This window comes from Squalius cephalus (genome assembly GCF_949319135.1).
Source record: "Squalius cephalus genome assembly, chromosome: 12".
Lineage (NCBI taxonomy): Eukaryota > Metazoa > Chordata > Actinopteri > Cypriniformes > Leuciscidae > Squalius > Squalius cephalus.
Genome location: NC_137133.1, coordinates 28435588 through 28454136, shown reverse-complemented (window position 1 = coordinate 28454136; position 18549 = coordinate 28435588). Strand labels below are relative to the sequence as shown.

The 18549-nt window shown below is 38.2% G+C and overlaps 1 protein-coding gene across 3 annotated transcripts in view; it reads right to left on the bottom strand.

Moving 5' to 3' along the window:
• Positions 1–18549, bottom strand: part of ncoa1 (nuclear receptor coactivator 1) — a 60673-nt gene that overhangs the window by 26941 nt on the left and 15183 nt on the right. For 2 of the 3 annotated variants that reach the window (XM_079888167.1, XM_079888169.1), the window contains exons 4-5: positions 4700–4805; positions 1184–1350 (exon numbers count right to left, since the gene is read on the bottom strand). In XM_079888167.1, coding sequence (XP_079744293.1) covers positions 1184–1350; positions 4700–4797 — 265 coding nt within the window. In that variant the 5' untranslated portion in view covers positions 4798–4805. Of the gene's footprint in view, positions 1–1183; positions 1351–4699; positions 4806–13199; positions 13608–18549 lie in introns of those variants that run through there. The other variant, XM_079888168.1, reaches the window with a different exon arrangement.

The window sequence follows — 18549 nt, the reverse complement described above, 5'->3', positions numbered from 1 at the left end:
TTAAAGCTGCTTTTCATTATTTTGCCTTTTAACCCTGTAATGCTGAATTGAAACGATCTGTATTGTATAAAGTGCTATAAAAATATGCTGATTTGATGCTCAAGTAACATTTCTTATTATCAACGTGAAAACGGTTGTGCTGCTTAATATTTTAATTGTGGAAAATTTTAGGATTTTTTGAGAAATAGGAAGTTCAAAAGAACAGCATTTTGTAACATTATAAATGTTTTACTGTACTTTTAATCAATTTTATGCATATTTGCATAATAAAAGTCATAATTCCTTAATAAAAACAAACAAACAAACATACATTACTGGCCTCAAACTTTTGAACAGTATACAGGAAGTCAACATACCAGCAGAACTTCAAAAATTTACTTTACCACTGAGTGTGTCTTGGACATAATATGTGTTCTCTTCATTTTATGGCTTTGTCTGAGAGCTCTCTCCAGTTACTGATTAAAACAAACCAAAAAGGCAAGCAAATAATCACATCCTCTGGGCCCCCCAAAAATATCTCACCACTATAATTTACAGCCAGTCCACAACCTAATAAAAACCTTTTGTTGTGTTTCACATTTCAGTTTATTTCCCCCATTAGTCTTTAAGATGACTAAAGGAACACAAGTTCTAATCAGATTAGGGATGTCAACAAACCAAACATCAAGTGCTCTATGCACTATACAGGGTTTTTCCTGGGTCTTTTTTGTACATCTGACCTGCATCAGATTTAGTTCCACATATGAAAGTGGCCCAAAGAGGAATTGAAAAGATCAGATTTCATGTGGCTTTTGCTGTTCATATTGTTATGAGAAAAACGGATCTGAGTCACATGTGAGCAAAAAAAAAAAAAAAAAAAAAAAGCAACAGATATGTCTGTGATTGGCTACAAAGCTCAACGCTGAAGGCGAGTGTTTTAAAGCAGACGGCTATCAGCGGGTACCAGTACTGCAGAACGGCACATGAAATGTTCAAAAAAATCTTTGGCGGGACAAAGATTAATTTTGGCAGCAGCCAAAATATTTTGAACGCAGGAAAAAACCTGACGAAAATTGTTGCAGTCAACTGTACTATCAAATCGTCTCCAGTGTCAATTTCCTGTCTGTACTCTGAAGTGAATGGAAAAACTTGTACGCAGCCCACACACAGCCCCAAAGGAAAAGCACGGACACTGGCTACTCACCCTGCTCGCGCCGTTTGATCTGCTGGATCTGGTCCACGGTGCTCTTTAAGATGTGGCATTTGTCCGGCTTCACGTTCAAGCTGGCAATATCGCTCATGTTGGCCGATAGTAACTCAGCCAGTTCGTCAATGTAGCGGCATTCCAGCTCCCGCCGTCGCTTCTCCAAACTACCATATGTGCACACAAACATGAACAAAAAAAGAGAAATGTACATATTTTAGCACTCACTTGAAAGATTAAAGTCTAAAGCACTGTACCTTACAATGTAAACGAAAACAATAAAATATTAAATGTACATAAAATATTATCTATTACAAAATGCAGTACTAAGTTTGGGGTCAGTAGGATTTTTTTATACTTTTATTCAGCAATGATGCATTAAATTGATTAAGAGTTACTTGCGTTATTACTAAAAAAATATATTAATGTTTTTTTAAATAATAATAAATGATAATATTTCACAATATCACTTTTTTTATTTTATTTTTATAAATGCTGCCTTGGTGAGCAATGTTTAAAAAAAAAAAAAAAAAATCTTACCAACCCCAAATTTTTTAACAATAGAGTCAATTAGGCATTTTTAAATATATTTAAAATGTAAATATTCAATATTTTAATAATATTTTCTATACAATTAAAATGACTATTATAATAATTTAATCATATTTATTTATATATTAAATATATAATTAATAGGGGGGGGGGGGTACATATATACAGTAAATTAAAAAATTAAAAATAAAATATATTCGGGCTATTTTAGACTGGTTCGGGTCGTACCGCTGCGGAGAAGCCCAGTACCTACATGACTCGTCATAGACATAAACAAAGAGAAGTAGCGCCGGCTACAGAATGTTCTTCCTCAAGACGCATGCAGTTCTGTTTATTAACCGCTAGAGCGCCAAAAGTTACGGACTGCAGCTTTAAAGAGTCTAACAATCAGATATCCCTTCCTTTGCTGGCACATGAACAACCAACAGCACTTAAAGGGGGAAAAAATAAACAAAAGAAAAAGCCAATCTGCTGCTGGTCTATGTTATGATGTTTTTAAGACAAAGCCTTGAAGTGGTAAAGTTTGGCACAGAGACTAAGTGGGCATTCTGCAAGGACTTGGGGACTGAATAATTCATGATGCTCAGAGAACACTATGATCACAAACAGCCCTGAACCCTGTCTTTAGCGGTCTCAGCGTTCTGCCACCTGATAGAAGAAGAGGATTCTGCAGTTAAAAGGAAGAATGCTGGGCGAGAGGACACTATAGGTGCACTCAAGGACAAACTGTGGGTGGCCTGGAACCAGAGCGAGGCTAAAACACACACTTTTACACAGACGTATCATTGTAGAGCTAATAAGGGTTGGGGTGTATACAGTCCTTGCACTAGAAGGCATTCCTCAAAGGCTTATGCTGCACATGGGTTATCAAGCTGAGAAACGGAAAGAGAGAGAGGCTGAATAGGACAGAGAGACAGATGGTCAGGGGGCTATGGTGAAGTAATGTTAGATATCAGTGGAATGCAACGGCTTCAGACCTGAGGCTATTTATCATCCAGTCAAAAACAAGAGTCCTATAATAGCGTGCACTGTTTTTAAAGCAACTGAAATAAATTTCACAAAAATTCACGGATTCTAAAGACGCAGAATTAGAGAGTTTCAGTGGCCACTGTTTATTCTTCAACAATCCCTGCTAAACTGGCTAACGCATACAGAGTGTAGGACAGCACAACTGTTTTCAACATTGATGATAATAAGAAATGTTTCAAATTAGCATATTAGAAGGATTTCTGTAGAACCATGAAACTGAAGAAATAAATTACATTTTAAAATAAATTAAAGAAGTTGTTTTAAATTGTAAAACAATTTCACAATATTAGCCTAGTTTTTACTGTATTTTTGATTAAATAAATGCAGCCTTGGCAAGCATACAATACTTTTTTTCAAATACATTTAGACTTGCAGACTTGGAGTAGTTCCGTTTTCACACACAGGCACGCACACACACGACTTGTTTAAATACATTTATTTTGTTAATAAATAACAATAAATTGTTGTTGTACCAGCAATATCTCTAAGTTTTGTTTTTCACTGTAGAAATCTCAAATGTCATGATTACTTGCCAATGCAAGAGAGTACCGGCACCTTTTTTCCCCCACTTCAAGCACTGCAGACAACAGCAGGAATATTAGAATGCTGTCACTTTAAGAGTTTATGCATGGATTCAATATACTGTTACACAACTTTCGTTATCTTCCTCAAATAATTAGGTTCCAAAACAGACTTTATTTAACTGAATACTCGCTAAGACGGGTATTTCGACATCATTTTGTGTGTATTTGACCGTTTAAGCGCAGTAAGCCACTCATTTTGGCTCAGTCTAGGCCAGGGGAATAAATAATTAAGAATAAACAAACAAACATACATCTGCCTGGTTCATAACAAATCAAAATAACATGGATCATCTGCTTAGTAGAAAATAGTAATTAATTAATGCTCATTTCAATACACAAATCTTAAAGGGACTAACAATCAGCTCTCCCTTGCTCCAGCATGACCAACGGCTGGCGTATGTATGCAAGGATGGAGGAAAGTGCTTATCTGTTTGAGGTTGTGCTGCTTCTGAGTGAACGTACATACGAATGACTTGCAAGTGTGAGCGCATGATACCATGTGTGTGTGGGAGAAGACAGCAAAGAAAGTAGGTCAGCGGCTTGCCAAGGTAGTGCGCAAGCGCGCTGCATACACAGGTCAGGGCGCTGTGTGGGGTTGCTGTAGAAACAGGCAGTTACATCAGCCCCACCAAGGCCCTATGGAAGAGTATCACTCAGCCAGAAAGACCTGTTCTCCTCCAACCAACCCTGACACAAGGATACCTTCAACAACAACAACAAAAAAACACGCTGGCCAGCTATGTTACACCTAAAAACAACCCACTGTTGGACCTATCATGCATTGCTCATGACAGAGCTGTTGTGTTTACAGGGACTGGGGTTTAAATCCAGTCTGGGCTATGTCCCGATCACATTCCCCATCGCACTGACCTTTATAACACTGGTAAAAGGTGTTTTATTTAAAAACCATAAATACGATACTTAATAAAATTCTAATATTAATGATATAAAAATATTTATTCATTTATTTAATATATATACACTGTATATTTGACAAATTGAATGAATAAATATTTTTTATATCAAACATTTTTTTTATATTTTTTATATTAGACTTTTTTTTGTAAATATCGTATTTATGGTTTTTGTAAATAAACAAAGAAAACTAAAAAGAACATACAAATAAATAAATAAATACTTTTTTTAACACTTTAAACAAACAATTGTTAAAATAGACCCTTTTCTCCTATTCAACATTTGCTGCACTTCCTCTGACACACCTTGACGCCATTGTCAGCAGCCTGCATGTATAGCATTGTATTACATGAATAACATAATTGCTAAGATCTTATAAAATACTCACTAGTAATGTGAACTGAAAGAAAGACTAAAATATGATCTCATACTTCACCTGGGACCAGAGGTATCACATGGAGAGCCCTTCCTCTTCCGTGACTCTGGGGTGTTGGGGTCAAGGGCATTTTCTCCTGCAGCACTCATTTTGAGCATTTGCACACCTGCAAAACAGGGTAGTCACAGGTCAGCCCACAGTCAAGCTTGAAGGAACCATTCTACTAACTAAACACAAAGCAGGACAATAAAGTTAAGTCATCCAATGGAGTAAACAACAGAAAAAGTTGGTAATGGTAGTTTTGATTGTTGAATTCACCTGATTTGATAATATCATCTAGAACTACAAAATAATAGTGGCAAAAGGATGCCAGGTTCTGGAAAACGTCTGACCAGTTCTGAAATAGGTCCCTTTTTACTGTAAACGCCATGATAGGCAACATATCTCAACCAGATTGAGCGTGACAGTCAGATGACTCCATATCAGGCAGTCTGAAGTGACAGCTCATTCCTGCAAGCAGTACACATAATCAATGGCTCCTTGCAGAGGAATCGTAAATCTTCTGTGAAAGGGCTTGCTAACTGAAAGCCTTGTTTGATCTGTGGCGCTGTCCACCCAGCACTATGATCTAACTCTTGCTGTTAGAAGGAACCGCTGAAAATCCCATTTGTGACGATACTGCGTGCATATAACCACTATTATGTGACACTGGGAAGAATCCACAGCCAAAGATGGCCATTCTGCCAATGAAGACCCTTTCAATTGGGTTTTGGGTTTTTCTCCCATCATCTCATGGACGTTTTCTGCTGTTACATTTCTGCTTTAACTTCTGTACTACTCTGGTTACTCTACTGTTCGGTATAGTGGTAGAGACCACTCGAGTTAGAGACTCGGACTCAGTCGCATTTTAATAGACTTCAGACTTGACTCGGACACGACCAAAGGACTCGTGAATATTTTAAAAACGACTCAAGTCTTTTAATCCTTAACTACTGATATAGTAAAAAAAGAATTTGTGTTTTATTTGAATAGTTTTATAATATCTGCGTCGCATATATTTCCCTACGTGTAGCAGTAGTTCGGACCGTTATCATAGAATTTTATTACGTATGTCCGTATATTGCGCGTAAACTCCGAAACGTCATAATGAAAGTTCCATGAAAACCGTGCTGTATGTTCTTTCATTTGGGTTTATTAACATATCAAATCGACTAGATGCAAGGAATGTGGGAAAATAATTAAAGACACCAGAATGACAACATCAAATTTTATGAGATTTTTTGCATCTACAAAAGGAAAGTCACATTATTATACTGTGGTGTATGTATCTGCCTGGCTCCTTTCGATTGCAAGCCTGTTAAAACATTAACAAATAAAATCTAGTCTTTAAAGGTCCTATGACATGCTGCTTTTTGGATGCTTTTATACAGGCCTTAGTGGTCCCCTAATACTGTATCTGAAGTCTCTTTCCCGAAATTCAGCCTTGGTGCAGAATTACAGCCACTACGAGCCAGTCCCACACTGAGCTTTCTTTAGGACGTGCCATTTCTGTGTCTGTAGCTTTAAATGCTAATGAGGAGGAGAGAGGCGGGGCAAGGTGGAGGGTGGGGGTGTGGCCTTGACCAGCTTGCGGCCACGGTACCATGCGTTAATGTTTACAGTGGATGTATCGCAATGGCTCGTAGACATGCAGTCGTTCAAGCTTTCCAGTTTGACCCAGAATATGATCCGGATGGAGAAGCACCTGAAGAAGTTGCAACTCAGCGGCTACAGGAGGACGTCTTCGAATGGTTAGTTTAAAATATGGATACGGTACTTTAGTTGGTTTGTTTATGTATGCTGTTACAGTTATTATCATGTAGCTAACGCTAGCCTACGTTGTTGGCTTTTCATGTTGCTCTGATTTGCTATTGTTCTAAAGCTGTATTCTTCAGAGGCACAGATATGAAGGAACTAAAAAAGACTTTTGTGTTCATTTGTACATCCAAACACTGAGCAACTGCAATGCTTCGCTCGTTTGCAAGCCATGATGTCTCTCAAGGAAAAACCTATTTCGCGCTTGCACGGTCGTAGCTCATTTTCTCATGGGCGGGCCAAATTCTCTGGGCGGGCAAAGCAGAGAAAGGGGAGGTAACCTTTCCCCGTATGACGACATATAGGGAAGATTCCAGATTGGCCCATCTGAGCTTTCATTTTCTCAAAGGCGGAGCAGGATACTCAGGGCTTGCTTTACACCTATTGCCATTTCTAGCCACTGGGGGACCATAGGCAGGCTAGGGGAACTCATATTAATGTTAAAAGTGACATTTTTCATGTTTTACTTTTATCGATCTTTTCGAAGTAGGCTTTATGCAGTTTTTTTTCTCTCTGAATGTATGTCTATGAGAGAGAAGAGATAGAAGGATGTTAATCCATTTATTAGGCCTTTATTATTACTTAAACTGCGACTGGCTGGCGCCATCTTGCGTCCACTAGCGATTGTATTGAAAATAACTACTTGTCTTGCTGCCAGGACGATTGTTTTATACATTGTAATGGAGTAACAAAAGTAACAAGCTGGATTTACATTATCCTTTAAATCTTAGGACCTTTATTACAAACAAAAAAGATAATAGAAAGATCATATATTTTGTCTATATAATACAAACAATATGATTTGAGTATGAGAACAATTTTTTGTGCAAGGCATAAGACTCGACTCGACTCGGACTCGTGACAAAAGACTCCAGACTTGACTCAGACTCCGATAAAGACTTCAGACTTGACTTGGACTCCAGATGAAAGAATTGTGAACATCTCAGAGTGGTACTGCTAATATTGTTGGCTTGTGTTTTTCCTCGTTTTTGAAAGTCGGTTCGGATAAAAAGAATTACAACATAGAAAAGCATTCAATTATAATGAAAATCAAGCTTTCTGAAGACAATAGCCCCTTTAACACATACAGTGTTTACTGGTAACAGGATAAAAATACAAATAAATCAGCTTTTGGTAAATTTTTGGTAGAAGTAGTAACATTATCAGTAAATTACCATTACGATGCTATGTGTGAACAAAGCACAAGATTACTATACTGTCAAAAAGTACCGGCCTTCAGATGAGACGTTCAACTCGAGGTCCTGACTCTCTGTGGTGATAAAATATCCCAGGATGTCCTTCGAAAAAGAGTAGGGGTGTAACAATAGCATCCTGGCCAAATTTGCCCATTGGCCACTGTTCATCATCATGGCCTCCTAATCATCCCCATATTTACTGTTTATATATACTGCTTAGATTCATCACTCTGTCTCCTCTCCATCAATAAGCTGGTGTGTGTTGGGAGTTCTGGAGCACTATGGCTGCCATGAATGCTGCATATTGGTGGTGGTTGAGGAGATTCCCCACTTCCATATGTAAAGCGTACAGAGTACAGAGAAAAGCACTATATATAAATGCAACAAATTATTATTATTATTATTATTAATTATTACAAAGCTCTGTCAGATCAATCTGTCAGCTCTGCAGCTTTTAATTGTTTTACTATGTAAACACATGCTAGATGGACGTCTGACCGTTGACCCGCGTCTCATGCTCACCTTCTTTTCCATTTATCAGCACTGCAGCTCTTTACTAGTAACTATTATGCGCCTTGTGTTTTTAAGATCAAAAACACATTCAGTGTGATTATCCCCTTAAAAAAGATGCTCCCCTGAAGATGCTTGCTTCCTCCAGCTGCTGCGTTCAAGGCAGTGGAAAGACTGCTGTCAATGTGTTTTCCAACCCTTTCTTAGGCACTAACTGTATTCCCAACTTATCATTGGTCAATTTTAGTTAATTACTCATCCAGCAATTTTTTGTTGAGAAAGATGAATATTTCTATAGTTTTATAAAACAGTGTTGTTGTTTTACAGGTTTAATCCAGATGAGCTTGCATTCCTCACAGAGTATGCTGCTGCCATGAGCCCAGTCGTCCAGGCAACCAACATCTTGCAAGCAGAAGCAAATGCCCAGATGGGGTAGCTACTTCCAACAATCAACCTGCTGACCGTCAAACGTGACCAGGTCAAGTTACCATTGAAGTACTGCAAGCCTCTGGTGGATGCTTTACAGGTGGGAATAAAGAATCTTCCGATCTTAAATTAATCGCAGCCGCGATTCTTCCAAAAAACTTGGACAAAGGATGATGCCACAATCTGAATGGGTATGAGACAACATGAGCAGGGATGCGCATGCTTGGTAAAAATAAATGATGCACAGCCGAAAACATGGAGGGAAGTGCTATTGAGTACCAATATTTTTGGGGACAGGGACATGTTTACTTACTGGAGTAGGATTTTTGTCCATCTCTGGTAAGATAGCAATCATGATAAGTGTGTTCATTAATTATTAGTTGGGTGCAACAGATCACAGTTGATCCGTGACCAATACGGACCAGGCGCTGTTATCTGTGAACCTATATTTAATTTCTACAGTAAACAAATATTGTTATAGTGAGGAGAGCAATCAGGAGGAAAGTGATGATGTTGTATTAATCTTATTTGGGAAGAATCACATGGACTCCTTTACCTGCCTCAGCGGCCTGTGAAAGGCTATTCAGCATCGCAGCCCAAGAAGTGCTAGACTGCATTATGCAGAGATGCAAGATATTTTGGAAGACAAAGTACCGTTTCCAAATCATTTGTGTGCTTGTTCGCATGTGTTGTTTACCACACAGAATTTAGCAGAATTGTAATTTTGACTAAATCTTTGAATGAACAATAATGGAGTCTTCCAAAAATTCACATTAAACAGTATGAAACAATTTGAAACTTGATTATTATGATTTTAATTTTTTACTGTTTACTTAAAAAAACAAACAAAAAAAAACATTAACATTTTGCCATTTTTCATTTCATTTTCAAATGGAAGAAACAGCTAAAACTGAACACAAACTTGATGCTGTTTTTTTTATTGTTGCTCAAACTGTATATTGTAAACAGTAAAGTATGCCACATAAGACACCTGCACAAAACAAAAACAGCAGACAGTCTGAATGAAGAATCACTCTCTACAGTAGGTGGCGCTTATGGAACAGCTTATAAAATCCTTTATACGGAGATAAAAGAAAATGCCAACTTTTCTGAAGACAGTCAGTTTCCCTTCAGATATACATTCATATAAACCCCCACCCCCAATTCAATATTTACATTTTTCCACCTATATTTCAAACATCTTGAACAGTGAGCTCGCTGTGCTTGGTACAGCATTTTCTCTGCTGCCTCTCCTCTTTGCATCCGTCTTCAGCGTGTCCCGTTTCTGGCCTGCATGTGTTAACATCCTGTTTACAGACTTCATAATATTTCCACACAAACGACAATTTGGGAAATGATTGCAATGCAGTTTGTGTGCAAGTCCGGTATAAAGATCGTCCAGAATAAAACGAAAAAATGGTTGCTGATTGTGTGTTTGGAGTAAAAACCGTCCGGTTTCGATTTAGGCCAGTCGACCAGTGCATTTCTACCTATTAGAAATAGTAACAGCAACATTGTTTTTTTTTAGTTTAGTTTAGATATCTGTTTAGATATCTGTACTTTTACTCAAGTTTGGCTTTTCAGTACTTCATCCACCACAGGCAAATGCACAATGTTCCCTAAAAGAATCAGGTGTCCTCAGTTGCAGAATGTAACCATAGAAACAGGACACATTCAAGCTTCACATTTAAAGGAATACCAAAGCATATGCAGCATTTTGTGATAGTGATGCATAGAAGCATACATACCATTGCACAACATACCACTAAGGGTATTCAGAACCAACAGAGCCGTTTACTTGTCTACAAACTAAACTTAATAACAAAAGACTACAGCTCCCGTTGATACTAATATTGGGTATACAGATATATTGGGTATTAAGTATATTGGGTAAGGATAAAAAGCATGTTATTCCAGCTAATAAGACTTCAATGATGATGAAAAGCAAGATCACAACTGCAATACAAAGAATGAAAATGCCTGGCTGAGGCTGATCTGAGCCCAGGTTAACAGCACTTAAATGGCAAGACCACACTTAAGTGATGTTCAAATAAATGACCCACATTAAAAGAAATGCAAGCTAAAGAAGCTGATGGATAGATTTTAATTTTCACATGATGGCACCAGATTTTCCCTGGAGCATCTTGAGTTAAGGCTTAGCTCAAGTATCTCAATAGCTGAATGAACCTATAACCCTTTTGGTTATAAGTTCAGATGTTTACCCACTAGGTTACCCACTAACACCACCCAATAATTTGGTGCCTCAACAGCATGATTTAATGCTAACCTCGGACAGCAAACTAAGACTGAACTCCAAAGTAATTCCTGCTCTATCAGTAATCTGGAACTTTGTCAATCCCTTCAGTTTGAAGAGGATCATTCGCCATATCTTGTGTTCTGTTTCTCCACTCGGGGAGGCCGCCACCCAGACCAGCGCTGGCTCCTCAGGCATAGTGCGCTTTGATCTGCAAGGCCTGAACAGGCTGCTATTGTGGGTCTGTTGAAAACCTCCAGCGGCCCCTAATCCCTGGCAGCTCCATTTCCAGCAAATTTGCCTTAAACAGGCCCATTTAAATTGAAAAAAATAAAATAAAATAAAAATCCCAGACATTTAAACACTTGAACCTGAAAATTGCCTCTATAGTAGAAAGAGACAGCAATTTACTTGCATCACAACAAGCTTTAGCAAATTTCTCATTTCAAAATGTTAATCACTGCTGAAGGATCTTCTGAAAACAATAAAACAATCTATATACCATTATAAATCCCTAATTCACACATTTGAGAATTCTTTAAGAAGGTTTGGAGGAAGTAAAGGCACCTTTGAGTTTACTTCCCCATATTTTGAGGCACTCAAGCTTTCACTTCATCGCTCTGGAGAATGTGAAACATGATCATGCATGTGAATGAGCAAAATTGTTCAGAAATTAGGCTAGATCCTTAAGAAAATCCACCAGGACATAATGACTCCCGTGCATGTGCGGCCCTTACTCTTATTATCAACAGCTTGCCCCAATGTGCTCAGTGTTCAGCCCTGCTCAAGTGCCGAGTAAAACCAACCCACACTGGTAATGAAGATCCCTGTGCTTAGACTTGAGAATAACCAGTCGCACTGCTCATGTTGCACGAGTTAACCACATCAGCTGAAGCTAACGTCAAAAGAAATAGACGCGTGACCTGTGCAAAAACGTAGTCATAGCCCTTAAACATGGGACACAGATATTTACCTTGAATTACCTGAAACATGTTTTGGATGGTTTACAGCACATTTTTCAAAATTTCCAGTTCGTTAAGATAATGGAAAGTCAAATCATCTTTAACAGCACACCGTTTGTGAGCCCTAATCTTCCAGAGGATTGATATTTCTATTTAATCAATGCATGTATGTTCACATTGACATAATTTTTACACCTCTGCACTGTACTTTAAGAAGAAAAATATTTTGAGAAGTTAGTCTTTCTCTTACCGTCTGCTGTTTGCTGAAGCTCATATTTCTTGCTAGATAAGAAATATTTGGCAAAGTCCAATCAAGATTTCAAATTCCCTCACCAAATGCATTGGATAAAATGCTTTAACTGCAAAGCTGTATTATAGAACTTGACGGAACGGTTACAGTATAAATATTGTCTATAGGTCAGCTTGATCCTGTTTATAAACTCTGAGTCATCAGTCTTTGGTTGAGAAAGTTTGCATGTAAGCTGATGCTTCCATCTTATATCTGCTAATAAGTTGTGGGGCTATTTAACGGAGCTATAATTAAATATCAGTGAAAGTAGTGGATAAAAGCACACTGTAGCCTATTTTTTTTGCCAAGAGGCACTGCCATCATGTGACTGTGTCTAAATAAACTTTCTTTTCATACACATCTAACATCTTTGCATTTCCTGTCAGTAGAATATCATGAGTATAATGAGACTTCATCTTAAGTATGAAGAGACCCATTATCACAAGGGTTTACCCAGATACTTTGATAAACTTGAAGGTCTATTGATTTATCAATAGAAGCATATACATACAAAACTCAAAAACACACACAAAACCAGATATAACCAGATGTGATACCAGAAATAACCAAAACCACTCGTCCGCCACCACTGAAGACCATTGTTGACCCAGGAAAAACCCAGAAAAGCTAACTATTTAACCCTAATTTGACATAAATCTTATCCTATTTAACACTGAAGTGTTCTTCACATTGTGATCTTTAGGATATTTCATCAAAGTAAAGAGACATAACTGTAGGATCTCACCCTTTCTACAAGTACAAACACAAAAATCCTCATAATCATCCTCAATAACATTTGAATCTGTGCTCACTTTGGTCACTCACTCTCCATGTTAATGTGTACATTCTCCTCACACTTCCTTGAGCACACAAACAAACTATGAAACTCTGGGAGGCCTGCAGTCCCCTCACATGTTCGGCACACACACTCTCCCACGCGTATGTGCACGCACGCACGCACACACACACACACAGCATGCCTAAAGGCAAACAACCTGCTTATGGAAGAAAAAAAACAGTGGGAGGGATTTTCCTTTTTGCTCTCTCTTTTTCTCGCTCACTCACGCACCTGAGGCAGGGCTCAGCTGTCACCTATGAAGCTGGCCAACACAGCCTGTCCGGTCAGAGAACAGTCCACGACACTTGCGCTAACCCCTCTGTCAGCACGAACTATGGCCGCGTGTCTCGCCATTTCCCAGGATACAGGGCTCCTTCTCGTCGAGAGCTACACTAATCACTTCACTTCGCGCGCGGACAGAACAGCAACGTATGTCACTGAGGGAGAGGGACAGACCACCATGCACCGAAAGAGAGGGGATGAAAAGCATTGTTTACACACTCTTATCAGCACTCACGCCAGGCTAAAAGAGAAAAGGTTTCTCATAAAAGTGAGCTAATGAGGCACAGTTCAACAGTAGAGGGGAGAGGCCCTCGTAGAGGAGACCGACGGCAGAGCGAGGAAGTTTCAAAACGGACAAATCCCACGCCTGACTGCACACAGCCGTCCCCCTCGATCGGTCAATGGTTTGCTCCATGAGAAGCCGTGGAGTCACTGTTGCTGTCTACCTCCCCATTGCAATACAGAGGAGAGAGAAAATGTACACGGCTCTGCCTGAAAATCTGAACACAGTGTGAGGCTGAAGCAACAGTCGTGACTCATTCTTTGAAGATGTGCCAATTAATCCATTTTTTTTTAAAGATTCGTGAGCTTCCCAGTGCAGAAATATAACCAAAGTTATTTGTAAAAATCTGACATGATTCAAGGCATACTCAAAATGTGCAAAACTACATTTTTTAAATCTATTATTCAGGAGGTTGGTGAATATGTAAGACCTATGGGGTGGGAGCATATTGTTTGACACATTCATTGTTTATGCCTTGATTCAGGATGTTTACTTTAACCCCATAAAGCCTACTCTATCATATTTGATACATACATTTCTAAGGCATGTACAATTATCAACGTTTCCCAAATGTTCCTGAGAGAAACTCTTGTACACAATCTACTACATGCATTATTTCATCTCATTGATAGTTTACACTTTTTTAGCAAGTAAAAATACCTTTTAGTATTATTCTAAAAACATCCACCTTAGGTCATGGGACATGTCTTTTCGCTGTAAAATCTTTACTACAGTATCAATATGCAAGTCTAAGTGGCATAACTACAAACAAAGAGAGAGAATCTGAACAGCTCTAAATCACAGTAGCTATGTTTCCATCCAAAGTTGTTAATGTATCTTATGCGCAAAATTGGAATATAGCATAAAACCTTTACGAATAAAGCACCGTTTCCATCCAGTGAGCCGACGAGAGCAAAAATCATCCTTCCTGATAAACTGGCACTAAATATCACTAAGACAAATGGAAGTTTCTGCAGTAGGAGAAGCCACTGTATATAATGATTTAGTATAGCCTATAATAAATGACCTGTGCCTCAGAGCGTACAGACGAAATGCAATAAAGTTATCTTGCTTTCGGAGGTGGATGCCTGCTTTTTGGGAATGCAGTCGTGTAAGACAGTTCTGGGAGATAATTATAATCTACCACTTAGACAACAGTCTTTCCTTTGGCAATTCAGAACAACCAAAAGAGCAATTTAGATGCTGTGCAACGAGATCGGTCCGCTGGTTAGTCCAGCTATGCTGTCCCATTCCAAAGTCACATGACTTTTTTTATTTTTTTATTCGCAGAGTAATTTATATGGTAATTGTGTTTCCATCGTAGTTTATGCGCATGTTTTCTTATCGGATAAAAAGTTTATCCGACTCAGTTTCCATCCAGTGTTTGTTCCCAAAAGGCGCATAAAAATAAGTGGATGGAAAACATAGCTAGTGTTAGCTTCGGTAGCATGCAAACAAGTCTAGCTTCAACTAAGGTCAGAGCATTCTTATGCAGTTTGGGAAATAAAGAATCAATGTTCGTTATTTTATAACTGCATTTACTTTGATAGTGATGATAATAAAAAAAAAACATTGATATGGAAATCTACCTCTGTTTGGTTGCGTCATTCATTGACATTCTGTCATGCACACAAATAAATAACCCTTAGGCCTATTCATAATACAAACCACTGTGCTACAAATTCCACAGTTCTCATTTCTATTCAGTGTAATTGCACCCTTGAGCATGCAGTGCACTTGATTCCCCAATAGCACCCATATTACTTTTTTCACCTCCTATGACCCCAGGCTGCAGTCTAGCAATTGAACAACCGTTAAATTGAACACAAATTAAATGAATATTAAATCATGAAAAGAGAGCATAATGTTTTTTTGTTGTTGTTGACGTTGTTTTTTTTGTTAATGAGCTTAACCAGCATTAAATTACACAAAACTTACTGCATAACACTGTACTGTTGACATCAGAAAAAGATCACAGTTTCCATAACACGAAACACATGTCAAACAAAATCCGATAATTATGGGGAAAATTGCAGGGAGAGTACAGCTTAAGTATGCGGAAGCAGTAAAGAAAAGTCTGATGACTACAGCTAAGAAAGCAGGTGTCAGAGCCCCGTACAATCAGCACGAACCCTTTGAAAGAAAACACAGCCGTGCTCATGCAATCATCATATAAGCTAAACAAACTGCCTTTTTTCCAAACTGAATTGAGAAGCCATTAGGGTCTTCGCCTAATTCATGCAAGTCAGTGATTACCCTCATATTAAGAGGTCGGTCTGTCAATTCAGCTGGTTTCCAAGCAACTTAGTGATTAGCATGAGCAATTGTCCACACATTAAGAAAGGGAGCAAATGATATTTTAGTCGTGGGTTTTTGCATTTGATTACAGCTTGTGTAATATTGATGACTAGTGTGTATACCATCTGACGGCTTTTACCTACATCTGTGTGCATATATTGTAAGCTCTGCATCTTAAAATGCGCACAGAGACGCAGTTAAATACAGCTGCAATTTTGTGCTTTACTAATTTATTGCATTTTTAGCTCCTTTAATTCAATGTAATTCAAGTGAAAGTGTGGAAGAATAAAAAAAGCACCCATTTCTTTCTCACTCCTCTAATCTGTGGCATGGTAAATCTTTTGTTTAATGTAGCTGGTTGGATTTACTTGAAATAATCTTATTAACCGGGACTACTACATACTGAGAATATAAGCCTGTTTGTGAAAACAGAATGAATTACATTTTTTCATAATTAATACATTAAAAATTAAAGCAATCACAATGCTCTCCCAGCTGACGTAGACCAAAAAATACATGCCAAAAAAATGATGATCTGCACTCATAATTAATACATTAAATGCTGTTAGGTGAGGTCCAGGAGTTTTTAGGAAAGTTCAAACAGTTATGCAAGACAGGTCGCTAATTTCCTCCAGTAATTATGACTTTCTCTTCTATAAAATAGTAAATGTTTCCTAACTTTCTTAAATCGCCCTCTATTTTATTTGATGATTAATATGCATGAGGATCGGTACTTTAGCCCAATTAGATTTCAGTGTGGGTGGAACTAAAACAAAAAACCAAGCAAGCCAAGAAGAGGGGTGGAAAGTCCTTCTAAAGTACTAAAGACAACAATACAGAAAACAGCAAAAGCGGGTTATTTAACCCTTGAGTGTCCTTATGGATATTTTTGTCTTTTTCAGTTTTGTTTTGTTTTGCCTGTGTTAATGCCAACTGCATACATTTTGGCAAAAGTGCATACATTTTAATTGGAATTTTACTACTTCACCTCCATAAATCTATTTAGTAGTAACACAAAAAAAGTTACACTCAGGACCTCAAGGACAAAAATGTCCCCATTGAAATTGGGGTCAAATGCAATTTTTAATCCTAGGGACATTTTACTATAAAATTATGCAGTCTTTGCTAATAGGCTTTCATTCTGTTGGCAAGGCTTCAAAATTACATTTTTTTACTATTTTTTTACCAGATGGTGCCATTTTCTCAGGTTTATTGCAGCCAATACTCGCTTTATTGCTGTTTTCTGATTCTGCACATTTTAGAGGCAAATGGATAAATTATGCAGCTATAATTGTGTGGGTGTGTTGGTAATATGGATGTCAGAGTGTGGTTTGTATGTGTGTAATAAAAATAAATTGTGTGTGTGTACGTGTAATATTTGAGAGCGAAAATTCAACTGTACTGCAAATCACAAAACCAACCACTGTGGAGCTTTACCAGTGGAGCTTTGCTGGCATTGAATGGGGAAAATTTGATACTGTGTCCAAACAAGGTCTTGCTAAAAAGCTAGGCAAATTTTTTGAGATATCAACCTCAAATTTGGAACACAACTTATTTAGATTTATGGCTTTGATTTTCTAGCAGTTTTAGAGTTCAACATGTTTCATAATATATATAAAATATTATTCAAATAATTTACATACATTTAAAGATTTATAAAAAAAAACTGTTTCACTCTTTAAATTTATTTTAATTCAACAATAATCTGCCATGGGTCTTCTTTAAAATGAGACCAAATTTGACAGTTTTTGGACATGGACATTTTTGTCCTCTATGGACCTATGTGTAACGTTTTTTAACTAACAAGGGTCAAGAAACATACATACATTAAAGCTGTAGTCTACGATGTTGAAAATCGGTCGAGAAAGCCTGAGACAGTTGTGAAGTTTTAAAAAACTCATCCCGCCCCTCCACACACACCCCCCTCCCTTCTGTGCTACCTGATCCCTCCCACCGGGAAACGACCTAAACAACGTCACTCAGTCAAGCTGTGATCACCGGTAGTAAACATTGGCGCATCTTGTTCAAATTCCGATCGGCTCGAACAGAAACTGAATATATACTGAAATATATTCAAGCACTTCAAGAAATATAATCACTTTGACCCGTGATAGGCGATGCTAAACGGCTAACATTCCAATGCCGACCGGCAGCATAAGCATGTTGTCAGACTGATAAAAAGCTATTATGTAACACCTCACACCATAAAAGTAAAAAATAAATGCTTACCTGCTCAACAAAAAGTCAGCCGTGTCAGCGTCGTTTTTTTTGGTTTGTTTTTTCTCCATTGCTGAGCTGATGCTACTTTGCTAGCTACCATAGACTGTCAGCTGCTTGCCCGCGAAATTTCATGACGCAGGAGGGGGGCGGGGTGGGGTGCGGTGGGGTGGAGACGCGAGCGTCAAGAGGAGCGGGGGATTGGATGAGAGCAGTTGACCAATGTAAGCTGTCCGGCCGGACAGCTTACATTGGTCAACTTCTCTGCAGCTGTACACCCAATAGAGTGAATGGATTTTTTTCATTCTTTTTTCTCTTCATATTGTTAGGACTGTACTGTAGAACCATAACCAGCATCTAAACGAGGTTATTAATAATGAACAATCTTTGAAATCGTAGACCATAGCTTTAAATCTATGCTGTTAATTAAATCACCTAAGTTTGAGTGCGGAAATTAAAGCAGCACTATGCAGCTTTGCCGATTTCTTCGCTGTTTTCTCG